Source organism: Microtus oregoni, unplaced genomic scaffold (assembly GCF_018167655.1).
Source record: "Microtus oregoni isolate MIOR12 unplaced genomic scaffold, Mior012 000005F_ref0000423, whole genome shotgun sequence".
Classification (NCBI taxonomy): domain Eukaryota; kingdom Metazoa; phylum Chordata; class Mammalia; order Rodentia; family Cricetidae; genus Microtus; species Microtus oregoni.
The window spans coordinates 24,092,561-24,103,307 of NW_024543064.1; the positions used below are offsets into that span (position 1 = coordinate 24,092,561).

The 10,747-nt window shown below is 52.8% G+C and overlaps 1 protein-coding gene across 4 annotated transcripts in view; it reads left to right on the forward strand.

Annotated features, from left to right (window-relative positions):
* The window catches only part of Znf362 (zinc finger protein 362), a 32,393-nt gene extending 26,632 nt beyond the window's left edge, over window positions 1-5,761 (forward strand). For all 4 annotated transcript variants that reach the window (XM_041653084.1, XM_041653087.1, XM_041653086.1 and 1 more), the window contains 3 exons: window positions 2,105-2,183; window positions 2,309-2,467; window positions 3,983-5,761. In XM_041653084.1, the coding sequence (XP_041509018.1) occupies window positions 2,105-2,183; window positions 2,309-2,467; window positions 3,983-4,099 (355 nt within the window). In that variant the 3' untranslated portion in view covers window positions 4,100-5,761. The remainder of the gene's footprint in view (window positions 1-2,104; window positions 2,184-2,308; window positions 2,468-3,982) is intronic.
* The last annotated feature ends 4,986 nt before the right edge of the window (window positions 5,762-10,747 follow it).

Below are 10,747 nucleotides of genomic sequence, written 5' to 3' on the forward strand. Positions count from 1 at the left end.
TGCTTATGCCAGGTGCAAACTGTCTCTGGGGTTGCTTTTCTTTCCCTGGCTGTGTGATGTGATGTACATTTATAATGATAACTGCAGCTGGGAGCAGTGTCATTTGGCTTTCTTGAGTCTGATGACAATAATTACAATATTATGAACAGCTATTCAGCATCAAAGGGCTCCTGTGTGCCTGACCCACTCCTGTTTTAACACAAGGGGGGCCAGAAGAGTTCGTGTGGGTGTACGTGTTTCATTGGAGGAGAGAATGAGAAAAGCCGTGGAGAGGGATTCCCGCTCCTCAAATACTGACTTCTATTATGTCTACCCTTGTTTTAGTTACAAAATACAAAGTGGGTAAAGCCGCCCAGTAGTACCTGAGGATGAAGTCAAGCCAGCTGGGTGTGGGGCCTCACTTCTGTAATCCCAGCACATAGAAGGCTGAGGCAGGAGGAATGCCTTGAGTTTCAGGCCAGCCTGGGCCAGAGTGAGACCCTCCTTAAAAAAACAAAACAAAAAGGAGGTTGGTGAGATGGCTCGGCCAGTCAGGGTGATTCCACCAAGCTTCTCCCGTGGTGGAGAATCGGTCCTCTAACAGTATCGCGTGAACAACCTTAAATGGGATCTTCATTCTCACTGTCCCTATTTCAGAGATGAGGAAGTTGGGGAGACGAGAGGTGGCAGAAGTGGGTTCAAGTATGGTACACAGTGCGGCAGCCTGGGGTCCAGATGGAAGGGAGAGGGTGTTCTGGGTCTGGGTTGCAGGGGATGTGTAGAGGGGGCGATAGGTAAGAGATCTGATTTTAAAATCCCCACGTGGAACTGGGGTCATCGGGGTGGGGAGCAGGCAGGGCACCAGTTTCAGCCGGCTTTCCTTGTGCTTGAAGAGGGGCGGCCTGGGTTCAGGCTGGGCATCCCACCTCACAGATGTGGGAGCCAAGACGGGAAGCTCTGTGCATGGGGAGAGGCTAGGGACAGGATTCTGGGGACCCTGGTGATTGGTGTGGCCTGAAATTCAGGGCTAGATACTGAGAGCTTTGTGGATGGTGGGAAAAGGCAGCCTGGTCCTTTTTTTGTTCAATGGCAAGTGGTCTCCTTGAGTCCCTTTCGGGGGCAGCCCTGTGCTGGCTTCCTCATACAAAGACAAGTTAGTAGTGAGAGGCAGGCCTTGGCCCGGAGGGCCCCATTATGGCCCCACTTTGGCAAAGCCTGTGTGTGTGGACCTGCCTATGAAAGAGACACGGTGAGGCGGGATATCCGGGATGAGCATTGAGAGGCCCCTCGAGTCAGCCAGAGGCCAGAGGCCTTCCTTTCTGGCAGAGGGAACAGCATGGACAAAGGCTCGGAGGCTTGCCGCTGTGTGTGCTGGGGAGGGAGCGAGATACAGAAGACAGAAACAGAGGGGAGGTCTCAAAAATACCAAGGCAGAATGTCAAGGAAAGCTGGGGCAAAGTCTGTGGATTCTATCCCAGACAAACAGGGAGGTAGAGGCTGGTGGTTGCTGAGCAAGGATACCACAAGGGCAGGCCCAGGGATGATAACATAGCCAAAGTCAGGAGGCTGAGAACCCGGAAGGAAGCTGGACAGTTGGCGTAGTTGGGTAGATGGGGGCCAGAGGGTAGTTTGCTGGCCAAGAGGTTTGGTGTGTCTCTCCGGAAGAACTGAAGTCCCTAGAGGACTGTATGTTAGTCAACAAACACCTTGGGCAGGAGGCGGGTTATATGAACCTTATTTCTGATGTCTGTGGCTAACTTTAGAGACGAGGAGCCCTCTCTGTTTGCACACTCCAGCTGTTTAATGAGGCCTCCCTGAGCAGAGCTTGTGCCAGGCACCGGGTGGTGGCAGTGGCTAAGATCAAGGAGGTTGTGCTTTCGTGGAGAGAGCCAAGAAAGCAGAGACCCAGCAATGACAAGTAGGGTGCCAGGGATTTGAGGGCATGAGAAACTAAGCAGACTAGCTGTTGCTGGGGGTCTATGCTGGACCACCAGGGGAGGTGAGTGGGAGTTGGGGACATGGTGGAAGGCAGCGGAGGTCTGGCAGTGGCCACACGAGGGCTTGGGTACTGGACCGGCTCTGGAGATGTGGCTGAGCTACTGCCTCACTGCGCCTGCCCTTGCAGAATCCACACAGGCGACAGACCCTACAAGTGCCCACATCCTGGCTGCGAGAAGGCTTTCACTCAGCTCTCCAACCTCCAGGTGAGTGCCGAACTGCCTCCTGTCCCCCCAGGTGCACAACGGTGTCCCCTCTTCCAGGGGGCCCAAGAAGGGGGCGGGGTGGGAGAGAGTCGCCGCCTCATGACCCCCTGCTCTGCTCTTCGCAGTCTCATCAACGCCAGCACAACAAGGACAAGCCCTACAAATGTCCCAACTGCTACAGGGCCTACTCAGACTCCGCCTCCCTCCAGATCCACCTCTCCGCCCACGCCATCAAGCACGCTAAGGCCTACTGCTGCAGCATGTGTGGGCGGGCCTACACCTCGGTGAGTCCTGCTGTCTTGCCCCAAGTTCCAGAGCCTCAAGGCGGGGCTTGTGGGCCTGGGATTCTGCTGTTCTGAGTCTGGGAATGCGGAGTACCTTCCCACTTGGGGAAGTTGCAATCCCTGCCAAAGCCACCAGAGGGCACAGTACCATAGCCAGAGCCACCCATCCTTCGGGGAAAGGTGACCAGAGATGGTTCCTGGGTGGGAAGAAGTCCTGCCTAGGAGGGCCTTGGGTAACCAGGTAACTCAATTGCGTGCCCGTTTGCAGTTCTTTAACTATTCTGGCACCAGGCCCCCATAGCCAAGAGTGCTCATGGGTATCAGTCTCCTCCTCTATCAAGTGGCTACTTACTGGCTGACCCGAGGGCCAGATAAACTTCAGGGAGCCACTGACCACTGAGCCAGGCACGGAGGAAGCAGGGAATACCATTTAGATAGGGAAGTTAGGGACCACTGATGGAGACAGAATTAAATACATGATCACACAGAGAAGCTGTGGTTACTGCTTCAAAGCCAAATTTATTTATTTATTTATTTATTTATTTATTTATTTATTTATTTATTTTGTCTTTAAGGGTAATGACTCCTTTAAAAAAAAATCTTACCCATGATCTTTTCAGGGGCCCTGATGTCTAATACCCAGACAGCATGAATGTATTCATTTGACTCTTAAGTGACACATTTTTATTTACAGACTTTGTCTTTTTAAGAGTGAGACCCAAATGAGTTCCTATATTGCCCTGGTCAGTGTCTGCCCTGGTCAGTGTCTGCCCTGGTCAGTGTCTGCCCTGGTCAGTGTCTTAGGCCATAGCCTCCCTCACCCTGCTCCTTGCCATGTGCTCACTAGAGACTGACTCCTGGCTTGGCTGTTGCCAGCTGCTTCTTCTGGCTGATGTAGCACCTTGCCATCAGAGGCTCTTTCTGCCTGAGTGCCCATCTTGAGGTGGGAGGCCTGGGGTGGCAGCCAGGGCCAGGGTATGTTACCTTGTTCCCGGTCAATGCCCAGGTCACCTTGCCCATCTCGTCATGATGCCTCAGGCAAACTCAGTAGAGCCAGTGGGGAACGGGGGTGACTCTGGTGTGGCTTCACCCCTAGATTCCTGTTTCCAGTTGGAATAAAATGTTGAGGCTGGGGCAGGAGGGGCCTCCTTGTCCCTCACTGCGTGCCCAGGGCTTATAGAGGAGGAAACTGAGGCTTGGGAGCAGGTTGGGGGAGGTGACTTGTCCTAATGCTAACAAATGGTAGGGTTCCACTCCATCCAGGCCCCTGCCTCATTGATACAGATGTGTCTGGATCTACAGATGTAGGAGGTGACGTTAGGCAGAGTTAGGTTCGCATCTCCCTACAGCTGTTGACAGAGTTGCAGGGGTTGGGATGGGGCGGGGTTTAAGGGTGATCTAGCTGAGCCCCCACGGCTCAGTTGTTTGCAGCCCCAACTGGTCTGCCCTCCAGTGGCCGCTTTGGGAACTGCAGCCTTTGTTGTGACGCCTTCTGCATCTCCCATCTGCCCGCAGGAGACCTACCTGATGAAGCACATGTCCAAACACACAGTGGTGGAACACCTGGTGAGCCATCACTCACCCCAGAGGACGGAGTCCCCCGGCATCCCGGTGCGAATCTCTCTGATCTGAGCCCACCTGTGGCGCCGCCCCGCCCACTTGGCAGACATAGACCTAGGCAGCACCCAGCCTAACTCCCGCTGGGGCCTCCAGGAACCACCAAGCTCTCTCACGACCTTCCCACCCTGACAGAAAGCTTGGTCCGCAGAAGCCCTGCCTGGTCCGGCTCCTGGGCAGCCAGGCCAACTGCAAGATTCTGGACTGTTCTGGTGGCATCCAAAGACGATCTCAGAGCACTTTGAACCTGTCTGTTGGGTTTTTCTTTTTGTTCCTCCTCCCTCACTTGCTTCACTGTTTCTTGTTTTTAAGTTTGTCTTGGAAATAACAAAAAGGATATTTATTGGCCAGAATGTTGGTGCTGCTAAGAACGAGAAACTAAAAGGACTGGACAGACGGATACAGAGAACCAGAGGGCAGCGTGGGACCTTCTCTGGCCATTGCCTCAGGTCTTGAGGGGAGGCTCAGGCCTGGGGTTCTGGACTTCAAAGGGGACCCTCCCCCAGGTGGGAGGAAGACAGGAGACAGCTGGAGTGAGCCCTTCAGCCCCATCAACCCGCTCAAATTGCCTGAGCCTTGCCCTAGCCTTTACTGGGCAAAGGGTATGGCAGCTGCCAGGGCTGCCTGGCTTCAGGGCATGGAAACGAGGGGTCTGGGGAGCCGCAGGACCAAAGGGTGCAGTGATGGCTGGGTGGCACGCCCAGGGAAATGGGTTGGGGGGGTGCCTGGTGAAACCTGGCTCTTCCCCTGCTGCCCTGAAGACCATCCCAGTCTACCTCGGTGCTGGCCAGGAAACCTATTGGCTACCTCTCCCACCACTCCAGACTGTGGGCAGGGGGATGGGGATGGAGTGGGCCCAGAGCTAAGATCTCCTTCAGAATTCCCTCCAGAAGGGGACAGTGCCCAGGGAGGAGTTGTCTTTCTCGCTACAGAAGGGGACTCCCCAACCCAGACCCCAGGCCCTGCAGCAGGGATAGGATCCTCCAAAGGAGGTCCCAGGAGCAGACCCTGCCCCCAGCCCCCCCTAGACATCCCAATCCGAAAGCCATGCGTGTCCATGTATATAGGAACTATGTACAGAGCCCAGAGAAGCCCTTCCACATCCCCCCCAGAGAGGAAGAAAACTAGACAAAACTCATCTATATATTCTGTATCTGGAGTCCATTTGAATATTAACTGTGTTATTTTTATACACTTTTTAAGCCTTAACTCGACATTGATTTACCAGTTTAACGTTTCCTGGGGTTTCTTTTCCACTGGGGGGGTTCTCTGCCCTCCCACCCCGACCCCTTTGTTTGACCTGCGTCGTCTGATACTCAGTATTGTAGCTTTCCGTCCGCATGTACTACCCTGTAAATACGCTGTTCCATGCTGTTAACACCCTTGGCTTTTTTTCTATGGGACCTCCAGGCCACCATATTTAGAAATAGTTACCTTATTAAAAAAGAGAAAACGGTCTGTTGGCTTCTCAGTCTGCATCTTGGTGGCAGGGAGGCGAGGGCAGGTGGCCCTCGGAGCTTCAGGAGAGAAACTTATGTTCTATTAAAGAAGGGGGTAAGGCTAAACAAATCAGACATGGGGGAAGAACACTGAAGGGGGCGAGAGTCAAAGGGACGCACCCTCTGCTCTTTGTATCTCTGACGTGAAGAATAAACTGTACCTACACCTGGGTGGTAGCGGCGTGCAGAGTGCTTGGTGCTGTGTTGGCGCTGTGTGGGAGAGGGGGCTGGGCCGCCTTTGCACCACTCCGCCCCAGGGTTGGGAAGGGAGGCCGATGGCCACTTGCTGTTGGCTTCCATGCTTTGTGCTGGAATGCTCCAGAATGCCCCGCGGAAGGGGCTGCAACCCAAGAGAAGCGTTTTGCCCAGTTGAGTGGCAGGGATGTTGAATGTCCCCAGTGGTTCTGTTCCCCCTCCCAGTACTGGTCATTCATCACGGGAGCCCGATGTAGGAAGCTGTTCTAGTGTTGGAATGGGGCTTATAAAAATACATCCACATGTTTCTTTTTCCTCCATGGAGTCAGGGCGCTGCTGTCTAGGAAGAACCAAAGGGAGATTCAAGATTGAATCCCACCAGGCTTATCAAGGTTGGTCCTGTGAAGGTATCCTTGTGGAGATATGACTCAGCTCTGGGTCACCCCAGGAAGGAAGATATGTGTGCTAGACCCTTTGTCACCGAGACACATACCTGGCACAGTTGCTAGGAGGACTCATTGCTTTTGACTTACGGTTTTAGTCCATCGGCTCTTGGCCATCAGTTTGGACCCGAGGCTTGAGCGCTGTAGAGTGGGAGGTGCTCACTCCGTGGCAGCCAGGAAGCAGAGACAGAGGGAGGAGTAGGACAAGGCATGTCTTCCATCGTTTCTGGGCCTGGGTGGGGCCAAGCATCCACAAGAAAGGTGTGGATGTGGGATGGGGCAGGATGGGCAAACCCTCTTACCTGATGTAGCATGAGCAAGCTCCAGTTTAGCATCCAGCAGTGTGCCCAGAGAGCACAGGGTTCTGTTTTCACAGTCCTGTGCTCATGCTGGTCTTCCACACTCCCTGCAGACCTTCCCATGAACTCTGTCCACAGCCTTCTAGGCTTCACCGAAGCTTCCGCTGACATTTCCAAACTCTTCCACCAACCCGTTCCAAAGGTTTCAGATAGTCACCGCAACGACCAAGTTCTTGGGCAGAAATGGTTTTGTGTTACAGACTCTTCATCCTGTGACCTATGCCAGATGGCTTAAAGGAGGCGAGATGGGCTAGGGCCGACGGTTTCTGTCTGTGGCACAGCCCATGGCTGGCTGGTTCCATTGTTTCTGGGTCTGTCGGGGGTGGAACATCCCCGTGGAAGGGCGTGGAAGAGCACAGTTGCTCACCTCACAGTGAGAAAGATGGAAAGGTGTGAGCGCTACCATGCCCTTCAAAGGGCTCTTGAGGACCTGTTTTCTCCCACCAGGCTCCCCCTAAATATCATCACATTATGAGTCTGTGAATGGATGAACACATTGCCTGTGTCGGCGCCTTCAAGAGAGACAGTCCAGTGTGTCTCAGGAGTTGGCTCCACCCTGAGAACCAAGCCTTTGGGGGAGTACTTCATATTGATATGATGTCAGTGTTTTACCGTTGAACCGAGAATGGATGTGGGCTCACACAGAGCCACCGGGTTTTTGGTAACCTTTCAGGCCTCTGGTCTTTATCTAACGTTTACCTTCGTGTTCTGCTATGCTAGAAAGAGCTGGGCTCTGGCAGCCATATCTGCGCCCGGCTCTGCAGCCGTATCTGTGCCACGTTCCCCCACTGTCCACGTTATCCACAGCTGATTGGACAGAGGTGACCACCTGCTCAGTGACTCAGTAAGTACACACACACACACACACACACACACACACACGCCGTCAGTGGTGCGGTGGCTGCCCTGACTCATAAAAACAGATGGTCAGATGGTGTACACCTCTTCCGTTTACACATTCAGGGTGTTGGTGGCCTGTTATCAACCACGACATGTTTGTTCCTGTGTCCAACAGTGTGGAGGTTGAAGGCTAACCCTGAGTGCGTTCTTCAGGCTCTGTCCACTTTCGTGGTCTTGTTTCCTTGAGTCAGACTCTCTCCCTTCCCCGAGGCTCACTGGCGAGACTGGCTGGCCAGGAGCACAGGAATCTGCCAGTCTTTGCCTCCGCAGCGCTAGAATTACTGCAGTCCACCATACTCAAATTTTTTATATGTGTTCTTTGGATCAAACTCGGGTCCTCATGCTTGCGCAGGAAGCCCCTGACTGGCTGAGCCATCTCCTGTCTTCTTGAAGAGCCAGCGACTAAGTATTTAGCAGCAAGTCATCGTACAGTGCTGCCTCTCCGGTCAGCATCTCCATTGTAGCAGGAAGAAGTTAGTTAGGGAATGACGGTCAACTCTACACTGGAAGACCCTAGAGACTGGGGTGGCTGTTTGAGGCCAGACTCACACGGAAGACAAAGGAGGCAGAGAAGGTAGAAATGCCAGAGACTAGAGCAGTGGTCACCTCAGTTCCTGAGACTGCCGTATTTCATATCCCGTTTGTTCTGGCCTTCAGGAATTTAAGGTGCTGGTGGTGAGACAAGTTATGTACTTGTGCCTCATGGCATCTGTGTCGAATGAGATCGGTAATGGCAACCACTTGGTCGGTTGGATGTAAGGCGAAGTCAACCAGCATATGTGAAATGCTTGACCATGTACCTGGCATGTAGCATCAGTAGCCCTACATGTCAGTCTGGGCCTTGCTAGCATCTGACCTGGCCCCCCATGGTCCCTAGATAGCTGGAGCTGTCTGGGAGTGTCTGGGCAGCATCTGTACAGCTGTGTGGGGTACCTGAGCCACACCTAGATTTTGCCTGCAGTGCTAATGCTCAAAGAACCGAGATTCTGATTTTTGTCTCCTCCCCTGGAAACGTGTGGGCAAGTACTGTAGACCCAAGGACAGTGGTGGCAACCGTGGAAATCTCTGGAGAAGTGAGGTTTTCCTTCCTTCCTGTTTCCAAGAAGGTATCATCCTAGTCTACCCTGCATCTCTTGAATCCTCTCCCTGCTCCTCCAGAGGGTCTCCCTCAGCAGCACATGGCCACCCAGAGTATGGGTCTTGGAAATCCTCTCTCATGCCCCTTCCTGCCCGTATAACCTGGAATCCTCGGTTCTTGGGAGAACCCCTCACACTCCATGACCTTGCTTGCAGTGGGGACAGGCAGAGAGAGGGCATGATGTCTTCTGAAGTGTCATGGCACCCCATACACACTGCAAGGAAGACTCCTGGCTTCCTCACGTTTCCTGTGAACAAACTAATATCCAGCACAGATAGGCAAACTGTCTACATCGCACAGAGTTCATACAAGGGAAGGTTCACATGACATCCCTGGCTCATGACTCTCCAGTGGGGCTGAGCTTGTTAGAACTGATGGGCGTCGCAGAGCAAGGTGGAGGGCAACCATTGTCCCACGAGAGGAAGGACTGTGCCAGCTCATAGCCAGCACCCACCTGCCTTTAGCCACACTTGGCCCATTCAGTCCCTCTTTCAGAGTCCACAGGGCTTGGCGTGTTTATTCACCTGGTACAGGTGGAAGACCCTGGGAAACAGGAAGGATGGATTGCTCGATACTGGAATCAATACTAGAACGGGCTTGTAAGCAGTATTAGATTGTAAAACATCATCAGGGTTGGCTAGACAAACAGCTGGAATGACTGTCCTATGTGAGAGCAATGAAGGCTGTTAAATGCAAAGTCAGGAGGTTGGGCAAGTAGCTCAGTCAGTAAATTACCTTTCACGAGTGTGTGTGAGTGCGTGTGTGTGCGTGCTTGCGTGTATGCACGCACACACACACACACACACACACACGCACACACACACACACATAAGGAGACCAGAGATTGCATTGGGTGTCTTCCTCCATTGCTTCTCAGTTTTTGAGAAAGGGTCTTTTATTGATTCAGCCAGGGTCATCCTGTCTTTGTTCTCCCCATGACAAGCATGTGCCAATATGCCTGCTGTGACACGTGTCCCTAGGATCCAAACTCAGGCGTTCATGCCTGCATAGCAGACATTGAATTGACTGCGCTATCTCCCAGCACCCTGTGTCCTTCTTACAGAGAATGAAGCAGAAGTGCAGGCATGGATGAGAAAAGTCAGCCACCTTCTCCTCCTCCTTTCTCTTTTCTTTCTTTCGTTTTTTTTTTTTATGTTCACCCTACAGTAGAAAATACTATAAGGGTCACTTTGAATTTGCTTGCTTATTATAGCATCCCTCAAATATGCACAAGCTATGGTGCAGACGGGGGAGACACCATGGCAGAGCCCCTGACGGGAATGCCTGCTGTGCTTTTTTAGCGGCTCATTCCTGAAGGGAGCTGGACTGGGCAAGAGAGACTAACCTCACTCTCCTGCTGCTGACATGCCAAGAACTCGAACACATCCTGTGTCTGGACAGTCTTGGTTCCTCCTTGTGCCCTGATCTCTTACTCACTTCAAAAGATGCACTCAGTAAGGTCAGAGGTGAAAGGGGCAGGGGGAAGGGGACGCATCCCGTCCTGGGGCCCAGGGTAGTGTTAAACAATGTCAAAAATCTCTTAAAATTACTGCCAGTGTTAATGATAAGATCTTTGAGCCCTTATCGTACCTAGCATTCCCTCCGATGTCCACTGTCCTGTAAATAATCAAAGTCGTAGGGAGCAGATGTCGGAGCCTCTCTCGCCGCTCAAGCAAAGGGCTGGCGGACAAACAGCTATCCAGAGTGCCCTCGTGCCTGCAGCAGCCATCTCGCACAGCCCATGGACACCTAGAGAAGGCCACACAACAGTCACAGCTGGTGACTGGCTCCTGAAGGCACAGCCTTTACCATAGTTATCTGAAACAGACTTTTTGCTATCAAAGCCTTTGTGAACTCTAGAAGACTCCGGAACCACGCAGAGAGGAGGTCTAACAGAAGGGGCTGTGAGTATCGTGGAGAAGTAAGACTGGGTTTTATGGCTATAGAATTAGATGTTCAGCGGCTCTTGGTGAGCCAGTAGGGGTGGGGGTAGGGAAGACGGATCAGGCTCTCCCCTGCTACTTCCCTGACATTGCACTGTCTATAAAAGGCTTCTCTTGAATGGTCTTGCCAGCGTTTAAGGGTGAGGGCTGATCTCGTAACACGAAGAACACGTTAGCATAGGGACA